The sequence below is a fragment of the Macrobrachium rosenbergii genome, chromosome 10 (assembly GCF_040412425.1).
Source record: "Macrobrachium rosenbergii isolate ZJJX-2024 chromosome 10, ASM4041242v1, whole genome shotgun sequence".
In the NCBI taxonomy this organism is placed as follows: Eukaryota; Metazoa; Arthropoda; class Malacostraca; order Decapoda; family Palaemonidae; genus Macrobrachium; species Macrobrachium rosenbergii.
Window position 1 is genome coordinate 44,536,527 of NC_089750.1, and position 13,404 is coordinate 44,549,930.

General features: G+C 36.5%; 1 protein-coding gene across 6 annotated transcripts in view; it reads left to right on the plus strand.

The window, feature by feature from the left end:
• Window positions 1-13,404, plus strand: part of pns (pinstripe) — a 213,642-nt gene that overhangs the window by 128,186 nt on the left and 72,052 nt on the right. For all 6 annotated transcript variants that reach the window (XM_067110205.1, XM_067110203.1, XM_067110207.1 and 3 more), the window contains exon 2: window positions 9,173-9,285. In XM_067110205.1, the coding sequence (XP_066966306.1) occupies window positions 9,173-9,285 (113 nt within the window). The remainder of the gene's footprint in view (window positions 1-9,172; window positions 9,286-13,404) is intronic.

The window sequence follows — 13,404 nt, forward strand, 5'->3', positions numbered from 1 at the left end:
TTGTCCTGCAATTGAGATAGCGAAGATTACAAGAGATGCTCTGGCAGTCTCAGGTTTACATTACTTTTTATTACTTCTGCTTTTTTTCCAAATACTTTCATCTGTCTTCCTAGAAACGGAGACCTTGCAGTGGGCACTTTATTCGTGCCCGCTCTCGTCTGTCCGGGAAGTCTCTCTCTCTCTCTCTCTCTCTCTCTCTCTCTCTCTCTCTCTCTCTCTCTCTCTCTCTCTCTCTCTCTCTCTCTCCTTTTGATGGACGTAACTGTAAATGGGGGATGTGCTTTCATGGTGTTCCGGGTACTATTGATGGTGTCTCGTCTGGAAATGTTATGTACCTACAAACACACGCGAGGTTCGTTGTTCTGAAAGCAGACAGCTGCTCTGCTTTTGTTAATATTCTCTCTCTCTCTCTCTCTCTCTCTCTCTCTCTCTCTCTCTCTCTCTCTCTCTCTCTCTCTCTCTCTCAGAACGAAACCGAGAAGCAAGTTGTATTCCTAGTGAATCTCTTAAATGTGATTTAAAATAAGATCTCGTAAGCTCCGTATTCATTGAGTAAATCTGTAAACTGAAGTAGTATTGGAATAAGCCCTTGTACGTTGAAAAACTAATCCTGTTTTCGTAATAATAATAATAGTAATAAAGCTAACATTCATCGGAACTAGTCTATATTATCATTCACCCGTTACGCAGGTTTTAAAAAGGAAAATAGTATGTATATAAGTAAAAGAATAAACTCGAAAATAAACGAAATAATGACTTAATCAAGAGTGCTCTCTCTCTCTCTCTCTCTCTCTCTCTCTCTCTTGAACGCATATTCCGAGAAGCAGTAGCTCTGCTGTTGCTTACGTCATTGATGACGTGGAAGCTCTAATCAGTGGCTAACTCGGAGGAAAATTAGTTCTTTATACAGGCGCAGATTAGTTGTGTGATTTTGTTCCATTTCCATTGTGCGCATTCCGCGAAGGCCACCACAGAGAGAGAGAGAGAGAGAGAGAGAGAGAGAGAGAGAGAGAGAGAGAGAGAGAGAGAGAGAGAGAGAGAGTGTGTTTTAAAATGGCATGACATTTAAGTGTAGTCAGATTTATTTAAGCCATACCAATTCGATATCGGAAACTTAATTGAAATAGAATACATATACATACACACACATATATATATATATATATATATATATATATATATATATATATATATATATATATATATATATATATATATATATATATATATATATATATACACACACACACACACACACACACACACACACACACATATATATATATATATATATATATGAGAGAGAGAGAAAGAGAGAGAAATAGAGAAATATATTTCACACTAATGAAGTTTTATAGGCATATATTGCTTTTACAGAGCGTGAGAGTTTTTTCCTATAAGACGAAAGAGGCCCACAAAGACCCAGGTGAAAAGTATGGAACGTTCTCTTTCTTTTCTTTTCTCTTCACATTTTTCTTCCAAATTTTCGTTCACCTTTGTGTGGTGGCGGCGCCGACCGTTATCGTGTCTTGTGTATCCAGTTCAGTTTTTATTCGATAGGCAATGGAAGGTCGACGCCGAGATCACATTTCAATACATATTTAGGCCTTCTGACGTCAAGGGCTCTCTCTCTCTCTCTCTCTCTCTCTCTCTCTCTCTCTCTCTCTCTCTCTCTCTCTCTCTCTCGATTTTAGGCTTTTGGGTTTTATAGAGAAAGTATTAATTTTCAAAATTTGTTTTTGTTATAGAGGTTTATTGTAAGTATATATCTGATTTACAAGAAAAGAAAATAAACAATGTGAGCAAATCATATGTCCGAGATACGTGCTAAAAGAAGGAAATTCTTAGGCCTAAACGGAACCCTGTTATCCATCATTCCTCAAGAGCAAAAAACAAGAACTCGCCAGGAGGAAGGCAAATCCGGACGGAATGCCTTCATAAAGATGATAATCTTAATACGAATTTAAGCCATTTCAGTCCAAAATGCATTTCTACCTATAAAGGTATAGCCTCTCACACCTCCTCTCATTTATCATCGAGACGAGCGCCGATGTGTATTGGGCTAATATACAGTATAATTACTTATTCAGTTTTTTGTTTCCTTCATGGGCTTTTTTCCTGGAGAAAAAATTTAAAAAATTTTACAGAAAGAAATTCACACATTATATATATATATACACATATATACAGAAAGAAATTCACACATTATATATATATACACATATATACATATACATACATACATACATACATACATACATACATACATACATACATACACGTAGTTCAAACCAGTTTCTTTTCTTTCGTGAATGACAAAATTTCGAGTCATCGTGAAACTATCTTACCACTTCTTGGTTAGAATTTACAATCGCAACTTTAAGAAGAATATGAAAAACACGAAAATTTCCATTCCTGTGACTGAATTTAGAAGTGAGAGGAGTCACATTCTTAACCCAACCTATTATACAGCATATGCCGTTGGGTTAAATGTGGAGCTGAAGATGAAAACTTGGCCAAGAGAGTAGGTGTCCGTTATTCGAAGATGGTGAATATTCTTGTAGCCAGTGAAGTGAATAATCCGAAGATGTTCTTAGGAAAAGCGAGAGTCGAGTGGGCGACTTCTAACCATCCATGACAATGCAGTATCATTTACTGTGCCTGGAGGTCAGTGATCTGTGACAAGATCATGATTGCCTTCCTGTTTCTTGTCTTCTATTATATAATAAACGCCGTGATGTAACACGCTGGATGAGGTCGCGTGGTCGCTAATTGAAGGGCCCTGTTTCTGGGTCTCTGTCGTTATTAGTCATGACGAGCAGATTTTTTTTTCTTCCCAAGGAAAGTGGGTTCAGTTTTTTGAAAAGGGAAATATAGAAAGTCATTGGTAAGTTTTGAGAGGTGTGGCACTTCGGCCTTTGTAGAAAGGAGTCTTTAAACAGGGAAAAAGAAAATGCACTGGATAGGGATTGAAAAGTGAGCGTGGAAAAATTCACTTAGTGTCATTTGGAAACGCTGAATATACTGTATTATTGCGAAAGGTGGTTATAGGCCACACCTCTCAAAGGCCAGAGAAATCTGAAGATGATTTCCAGTTTCTGAGAACTGAATTCCAGAGGAATTGGAAACACTTATTATCATATTTTATACGATTACTTCAGAGTTTTTTTTACACGTAAGAAATGACCTGTCATGTATGACAACAGTTATGTTTTTGCAGTCCCGTTTCTTTTTTTTACGGTTTTGTAATTTTTTTTATTCATCAATTGTATCTTTACACATTCCACTTTGTTAAGTGATCGAAAGTTTAACTGTGTTTGTGCAACCTTCATTGATTGGCAGCTTAATTTATCTCGAATGTTGATAAATATTGCATAATATACATACATATCAAATTTATACATACATATATACATATATATATATATATATATATATATATATATATATATATATATATATATTTAATGTACACAAACATAAACTACAAATGTCTTTAATTTAATATCAGATTCACTCAACCTCAGATTAATATTCACCTCTTTTGATAGCCGAATGGTTACAGTCACTGTTTTAAAAGTCGTTGCTTCTCAACAATTCGTGAGTTCGAGTCTCCCTGGTGACGAATCCCCTATCATTTATAATCCCCTTCGGTGTGTGTTATCTGAGGTTGAGTGAATTTGATATTCACCCACATTTGTAGCGTAATGTTGATGAATAAAAAAATATCATTGTGTAGCCTATATGACAAAAGCTCATATATAATATATATATATATATATATATATATATATATATATATATATATATATATATATATATCTTAGTTTAACCAGACCACTGAGCTGATTAACAGCTCTCCTAGGGCTGGCCCGAAAGATTAGATTTATTTTACGTGGCTAAAAACCGACTGGTTACTTAGCAACGGGACCTACAGCTTATTGTGGAATCCGAACCACATTATGATGAGAAATGAATTTCTATCACCAGAAATAAATTCCTCTAATTCTTCATTGGCCGGTCAGAGAGTCGAACGCTGGGCCAACAGCGTGCTAGCCGAGAGCTCTACCCACCATTCCAATGAAGAACTTATATATATATATATATATATATATATATATATATATATATATATATATATATATATATATATAAATATATGAGAGAGAGAGAGAATAATATATATATATATATATATATATATATATATATATATATATATATATATATATAGAGAGAGAGAGAGAGAGAGAGAGAGAGAGAGAGAGAGAGAGAGTGTGTGTGTGTGTGTAAAAACAATAATATATATGCACAGATATATACATACACATTAATGTATGTATACTTGATTTACATGTTCATTCGTTAGTGGTACTCGTGTTTACGCGTTAACCTTCCCATGTCATTTATGGATGTACCGATGAGAAGGCATTTCGGACAGTCGGTAAGCCTTTAATGCGTTCACTGTCACAATGACAAGCACATATGCAATATGGAACATGACTGTATTCAGAGGTTTCCGTCTGTCATGATTGTAGAGTTTGAGGTATGAAAAGAAAGAAATGACCACAGGAAATTTAATGTGACTGTTGTAAGAGGAAAGAATGAGAAATAAAATGTTCCCTTTTGTTGTTTTCCTATTCGTTTATTGCTTTTGTGTGATGTAAATGAGAGCTATCGAGCGTAAAGGGGAAAGACCCCTAAGAAATGTGGCTTTCCAAGGATATCCAGTTAATGACAGCGTTCTGCACATAGCCATGACGCCAACATCATTGTTGTTGTTTTTGTGGTTCAGTGCGAAAGGTCCAAAGAATAATCGTCCTTTGTAAGGAGACCGGTGATCTGATTCATTTGCACAATGTGTGTGTGTGGCGATAGTGAAACTATGGATACTTATTTCTTACTTATATTTTGTATATATGTGGTTAATTAAGGAATGGGCAAAACAGAACTTGTTTTTTACTGTTGTCTTAACACATAAGTGTTCCGTGGACAATATTTAACGTTTCTCTTTTCTAAACCGACATGTTCTTTTTCTAGTGTAAAGTTTTCCTTCGGAAGAAAAACTGTTCATAAACACTTGAGTTTATTTTTCCTTGTTCATATAAAGAAATTTTCGAAGAACATTGTCTTTAAAAATCCCTTCCCAGAAGAGTGACTTAGTTCTTTCGTCTTAAAAAGCCTTCTCGCGGAGAGTGCCTGGTGCATGTTCGGTTGATTTGTTTTAATTTGACAAACTTTCGTGGGCAGAGTTTAATTGGTACTACATTTTATGTTTCATCAAAAAAATCATCCGGTAAGAGTGTTTAATGATTGTTTTAATTATAAAAAAAAATTTATTAAAAAATTTCGTTTTTGTAAAAGAAATCGATTTTTCTTTTCTTGAAAATCTCTTCCGTAGAAAGGTTGGCGTACTCTTCCTGAAGACTGTTTTGTGCAGAAGGGGTAGTATGTTTTTCTCTTTCTTGAAAAAAAAAAAAGAAAAAGTGGACAGGGTTTACTTGGCCTGGCAACCTTCAGGCCGACTTGATCGACATTGTACTTGAGGGATTGTTCTTGAGGGAGTGTATTGTTTGGGGGTTTTCGTTATTGTCTGCAGCCAAGGAGGTTACCATTGTCTGCTATGTTGGGGCCCAGATACTATCATGGCTCTTCGCTCTGCGACGCCACGCCAACAAGTGGCGTTTGTTTTCCTTCTTCATTCCCTTGGCCTTGGTCGAGGAAGACTCAAGATGGTTTGCTTGTTTGTCCGCTCGAAGACAGGACGAACACGGCTCATATCAAAGCGCTTGCACTTGAGAATAATATTCCTTATAAAATATGAGAACTGCTATTTCAGTCGGGAGCAAAACTACGCGTTTGGAAATAAATGGCAAACTGTCTCTCTGTCTTGGATCGGTTAGGGTCATCTGTCGTCACCGGTGGTCAGGCAAAGGCCTTAACATAATGGCTTATCTCTGATAAGATTTGTTTGGCTTAAGTCTCTATATCTTTATCTCACAAGTTTCCCACATATTGTGTGTTTTTGGCTTTGTATTTCGCTGCGTTCTGCACTGTTACATTTTAAATTTTGAATTATAGTTATTTCACCTGTGCGGTGTATGCACACACACAGATATCACTGTTCCCCAAGTATACTTGAAAAGGAGTGCGCAAGTCCCTGGCAGTTATTATATATATTCACTATATAACTTTCTTATATATTTTAATTTTATGGAAAGGAAAAAACTGTCACCCTCGGTACACACATTGCTTGAGGAATGCAGACATTCTTATCGTGGAATATTTATTTTCTAATGAGAGCGCCTTTATGCTTGCAAAATGTATTCTGCCCTCCTGTAATCGGCTGTTACCAGGCGAAGAAGGATAGTGGGATGTCCGTGGCTGGATAATCCTTAGTAATTGGCGGTTTCGTGCAGGAAATAAAGCTGAGCGGATGGCCTCTGTATGAACAATGCGGTGGAAGTTACGGATATTAATGGGAGTTTAAGGCTTCTCTGATTAGATGTTGCTAAGCGTGGCCGTGTGAGCGGTATTGCCGGCGAATGCCAAGGAAAATGGCAGTATGCCTGTGGGGAGAACGAACTGCAATATTTTTCTTTTAAATAACACAAGCTTTGGGGCTGTAATTGCGTTTTCAGCCAGTTTAAACTGCTTTTTACTTTTAAGATATATATAACTGTTTAATTTGTATTGAAAACTAACAGGAGATTCAGTAAAGGATACCGCCAGAGTCCCTTGCATTGACAGTTGGAGAATATTACATACACATATCTAGTAAAAAAGTGATGAGTAGTTCCTGTACGTATATTTCAGCCTAAAAAGCAATAAACGATGGTGAGGATGGGTCTATTCCAGATCTAATAAATGTATCAGAATTTAACAGGTATACAGTATAATGTACTACTGTATGTATGAACAGCAGTAAGTTTTTATCTCTCCTCGTAGTCAGGTGGGTTAACGGGACCTCGTTCTGATAAACCGAATGCGGGTTCGAATCTTGCCACGGACGTCAGAATTTCTTCATATTGTTCTTCCCTAGGGTCTTTAGGCATTGTAGTGACAAGCGTATCCAAAAAGTATGAAGAAATCGGAAAGTTAAGAGGGCATTGTGGTTATTACAATGACATACGTGACTAGTAGAATCCTTATTATTTATGTATGTATACATATATATATATATATATATATATATACATATATATATATATATATATATATATATATATATATATATATATATATATATATATATATATATATATATATATATATATATATATATATATATATATATATATATATAAACACATTCTTGTCACCAGTCAATTTTAGTTCTGCAACTGTAAACACCTGCCTGTCATAATCATGAAAAAATTAATCTGGCTTGTACGAATAAGCAGCGGTGAGATGACTGTCATTTAGAACAAGTTGGCCGATCCTCGCCCCCAGAATTCAAGAGACCAGCCAGACAGAATCTGTGGATTTTCATTCTGGTCAGCGTATTGATTGGAGTGAGTCATCTCTTCTATGGTTCGAGAGTTCCTTTTCGTAGGGGAAGATGATTCTGCGATAAGTCCATTGATTTTTAGTAACTGAGGTCGAAACAGCCATAGTCATAACGCCGAAGATATATTTTATTATTAGCAAGAGAAAAAATATCAACTTCTTTCAGGACAAAAATGGAAGGTAGACCTCCAAAGGAAAGTTCACAAAAAATGATTAAACAATTAAGTTTATTTTTTACTTGAGATCACCCCCAGTCGTATAAGTCCAAGAGTAACGTTAAGCCTTGCCGTCTTATTCTCCCACTATGTTGCGCGAGTGCGCGTGCGCATTTATTGGCAAGCGAACATACTGTGGTTTTGTTCCGTACTTTGGTCAAAATGTGTTTTCATTTTTTTTTTTTTGTTTTTTTGTTTCGTGATGGCCAGTTTGCTATGTTAGCCATTGCGGACTTTTGCTCTTGGTAGCCTGTAATCTTGGGGTCTTTAGGTTATACACCACTAATCATCGTGAACCTTGTAATAGACTTCTCTGAAAGAGTTTGCTCACGAATTTCACTTGAATACTGTTCGGTACTTTGCGTTATTAATGCTTTAGTCCTCGTTTCTAACCATGTTTGTTTGTATCGCAGCACTTTTACTATTATATGATGTTTTCGTTAGATTTTTTTTTTTTTTAAATCCAGTTGCGTTGTGTAACCAACTAGATGAGCGCGCACACGCACACACACACAAGGGCATATCCAAAGCGTACAAAAAGTTTAAAAGCCGCCATGTTACTCCGTGTGTATCACCTTTGCCGAAATTACGACTCCAGTTTATTCCGAATAACTGCTCCCTCCTTATTACTGTACGCGCCTCCCATCCTTCTCTTTCCCTCGATAGCAAAGTCTCTCCCCGGGAATGTACGCTCATTGTTATTGCCATAAAAAAATCCCGTAATATGAAATCATATTTGTTCAGACCCTTCCCCTTTTGGCGTTTCCCCGTGTCGAAATTTGTTGGACCATGAAATTTCCCAAATCCCGGCGAATGCAGCCCATAAACCGTCGCATTTTTCATCGCATTGACTCGTCATTCGGGATGGCAAGCTACAGTATAGTATGCCTGCAAGTTTATTCGCTTGCATCTCTTGCATTCCGCACTTCGGCATATACACTAATTAGCCACTTCGTCTATAATAGTAATTAGAGGCAATTACACTAGCAGATATCAATACTAATATACCATACACATGTTTATAGTTGTGGGTACTAGGAGTCTCTAAATATTTTTCATTTTATGTATTATATATATATATATTATATATATATATATACAAATACATTTATGTATATATATATATATATATATATATATATATATATATATATATATATATATATATATATATATGTTAATGTGTGTGTGTAATTCTGATCAAGATTACAGATTGTTAATCGAAGTATATGGTTTTGCCGTGTAAGTAGTGCTTTAATGAGCCTTTTAAACTTCGTAGAACAGTGTTAGATAACCTGAAAAGGTATTCATATAAATACATGTACAAATATGTACAGTTGCAAAAGGTTTGTCTATTAATATATTTTGTTTAGCATAGTATTTGTTATTCCTTATTTTAGCAAATGTTAATGTTAAAGTTTCTATATATTGCCTTTTTGCTTTTACAGGGGAGGTGGTGGTTCTACCCCCCTTGGAGAGGAGCTACAAAGGACGTGTCCTTGGATACTACCCAGACCATGCCCCAACCGCCATGCCCTTCGACCACCATGCAGTGCAGATGGTGAGTAAAGGATGTCATTGTTCGCGCTGTTTAGTCGGACATTGTTTACGAAAGCTAAATCCAGAAACACATACAAAGAGAGAGAGAGAGAGAGAGAGAGAGAGAGAGAGAGAGAGAGAGAGAGAGAGAGAGAGAGAGAGAGAGAGAGAGAATTTATTTTCCACTGCTTCGTAAGTTGGGTAATAGCATGACCGAATTAAATATGATTGTAAACTTTAGTTGAAATAATAATAATAATAATAATAATAATAATAATAATAATAATAATAATAATAATAATAATAATGGTACTGTTGTTGCGATGTTCCTGTTACAATGTTTCACTGCCCTTTCTTTGTTCAAGCACAATACTTATATTCCAGAAAGTGGTGACACACATACACACATTTATATACATACATACATATACATATACATATATGGTGAGAGAGAGAGAGAGAGAGAGAGAGAGAGAGGAGGCTGTTTGTATTGGCTACCATGCAAACACCGATAGAGAGTGGCTTATATGCACCGTATTTGTGATATATAATTATGGCTTTTTTACTTTGGTTTTCTCAGATCTCGCCATGTGTCATTCTCACTTTTTTCTCATTACTGTAATGGCGTCTGGCTCAAATCGACATTAGGTTTCACTATATTTATTCTGGCCAGAGCCCAGCTGTGATAATCATGACATGTATTTATTACGTTTATTAACCATAGTTTGAATTGAATGCCAATTGGTGGTCATCTATTCAACGATTGTATTATTATTATTATTATTATTATTATTATTATTATTATTATTATTATTATTATTATTGTGGTACCTTTTGTATGGAAGTATTAACTATAGTTTGAATCGAATGCTATTAGGTACAAAGGTGATCATCTATTCAACGATGGTATTATTATTATTATTATTATTATTATTATTATTATTATTATTATTATTATTATTATTATTATTATTATTATTACCTTTTATACTAAGGAAGGAGGTTGTGGTTCAGTTTTTATTTGTCAGTTTATGTGTTTGTTCTTTACTTTGTCAGCAGGATTACGTAGAAAGTTAGGAGTAGACTTGTACGGAAATTCTACTAAAGTTAGGCCTCGTAACTAGCAACAAGTGAATAGGTATTGAGAGAGAGATGGGAAAGTAAGTAACATTTTGGGGAAAGGGACCTTTTTGTAGGTGGATCTTTCATCCTTGTCAGAGGTTTGCGGGCTGCGAACGCTCTTGTCTTTTTCTGTTGTTGTGGTACTGTTTTCTGACAGTGTCATACCAGAGAGAGAGAGAGAGAGAGAGAGAGAGAGAGAGAGAGAGTAGAAAGGTGATGGAGTATATGACAGGAGACAGACATATGGTTGGACAGTTGGACATGAATGTCGAAAGCCGAGGCTGACAGCCAGGTAAGTGTGCTGTAAGTTCGTTCGTTGGAATGTAAAGGAGCGACATATGTGCTTTATTCTTTGGGGAGAAAGTCTGCCAGTCTTGTTTCATTTAATAGTCCGTAGTCCTGCGGTAAATCCTTCCTCATCCTTGTTTTTTGCATAAGAATTATTCAGTTTATTATCAATGGTGATATAGATTTACGAAACCGTGTCTCACATCTACGTGAAAATCTCTGGTTAGTATCATCTGCCGCTCTTCAAAATATGTAAGGTTTCATATATTGAGTACAGTATCCAGATGAAGAGTGAGAACGGTTTTGAAATACTGATAAACAAAACTAATCACTCTAATTCGGCAAAAGAACAATATATGTAATTCACTAGAGTTGATGAATGTGACAAAATTAAGCCAAATCTTAGCAAAGAAGTGATGACTCCGAATTGAGTGTTGTCCATGAAGGGGGGTGTTTGAGATTTATAGCTTAACCAGCGGGCAAAGAAAAAAAATGAACGCTGGTACCTATGACCTCTTAAAGAAACGAATTTATCTCTCGCAGAAAGGTTCGGCCGAGGTGAAAAACTAAAAGAATGGGTTTTGTGAAGAAAGTTTGAGGAACGACGTCGTTGATGATCCCCTCGGGGGCGCTGGCGAAGTGTCTCTCCCTGGCGACCATCAGCATCACCGACCTGATTTTATCTCTTCCGAGTTTTGACACCTGATTGGGCTTTTCTCAAGGAAGCGGGTGGGACTTGCACGGGTTTCGGGGGGTGGTGGGGTTGGTGATGGCGTAGAGCAAGGAGGTTAGATAGAGGGAACTTTATGCGGACGTAGGTGGAGCTTGGGACTTGGGACTTGGCCACGACCATTTCCCGAGAAATTAAAATGAGGTGACAGCTTGGCTTCCTTACTACTGGTGTTACATTGTCTTATTTCCGGTTCTGGTTTGGTTTGCTGTTTACATGCATTTCTTTTCCTCTGTGCTTTCTAAGTATTTGTAATGTTTTGCTTATTACCACTAAATGATTATTATGTGAAAAGATTAATGTTTTTTCTTAGGAATGGAATTATAACTTAACTTTGGTCAACCCCATACCATATCTCTTCTCTGTGATGTAAATAATCATAAAATAAAAATTTCTCAACTTAGAAATAATTTTTGTGCTTTTAGTTTCATTAGTAAGATTATATAGTCATTGATTAACGATACCGGTATGGTTTTACCTAGATAAGATCATCTAAATTGACTAGATTATTAAAATAAGATAAAGATTACGTATAAATATGAATCTGACAAATGAGATATATTCTTTATTATTCCATATTTAGCAGATGCAGAATTGAAATGAAATCTAGGAAACATAAAACAGCAGAGAAATAACCTCATTTAGCCTTCTCAAGTCGAGGCCAAATGTAATTGACCCTCTGCGCCAAGGCTCGAGTGTATATGAGATAGAGGAGGGCGGAGACAGGGACGAAGAAGGGGGTGGGGCCATAGGGGGGGTTAGTAGGGGACTATAACTTGGTACGTTTAAATCTGAGCCAAAAATGTCCTTCCTCGTGAAAATTCAAGTCAGCGGAGAGGGAGCGGAACGTGCCTATGAGCTTCCGGGGGATGAGGAAGAATTCCTTTAATTAACGGCGTCAATGTGTCGTTGGCGGAACTCGTATTTTCTCCAAGAGATGCGTCTTTGCTTTGTGTGGGTGTGTGGGAGTGGGGTTGTGTACCTGGCAGTATTCTTCTGGAAAAGGGGCTTGCGGTTGCACAGATTGGCACTCACTGGTGTTTTGGCCATATCTTTGTTCGTTTGTTTATTTTTGATGGTGCCTTTTGGGAATTACTTCAATTTATGACGATTTATTGGCAAACTCGTATGCGGTGTGTGTGTGTGCCTGCAAGTGCAGATATGTGTACTCTTCACGGAAAGAGAGAGAGAGAGAGAGAGAGAGAGAGAGAGAGAGAGAGAGAGAGAGAGAGAGAGAGAGAGAGAGAGGGTCATTTCATGCTAAAGTGATATTTGTACAATGACGTTATTTACTGGTCAGTCGACCCAGGTTCTAAAGTCTGGTCCCCAAATCATGCGACATTCATACATGTATTAGAATAATCTTGCTTTGGGAATTATATTGAAAGGCATTCATACTGGACTCGATTATTTAAAAAAAAGATATTAAGTTGAATTCTTCTTTTTCCATGGAGGAAAATATTTCGCAGTTAATTTTTAGGATGAGCACCATTCCATGACTAATGGGGCCAGCAAGCCAGTGCACCTCGAGGAAGCGATGGACCATCTTAAATGACGGCAGAGAAGCCGGCTAATATTTATATGCAGAAATTACTCTATTCACGGATGTTTCATTTTTCAAAAGTGATTAAGAATGTATCTGATGAAATGATGATGAAATACTCAGCTGCATACCCGGGAAATTTATTCATATGCAACGTTAGTTGCTGTGATTCAGGATGCTGCGGCCCAACGATAAAATGTTATTTTCCCTATTTGCATGTCAAGTTTATGCGGCAAATCACAGCTGGTTTTATAATGAATCTCTCTCTCTCTCTCTCTCTCTCTCTCTCTCTCTCTCTCTCTCTCTCTCTCTCTCTCTCTCTCTCAGGAATGTAAGTGGCATATGTATGCCTATCGGATTGGTAATAAAATCCTCAAAGTATATATATATATATATATATATATATATATATATATATATATATATATATATATATATATATATATATATATATATAT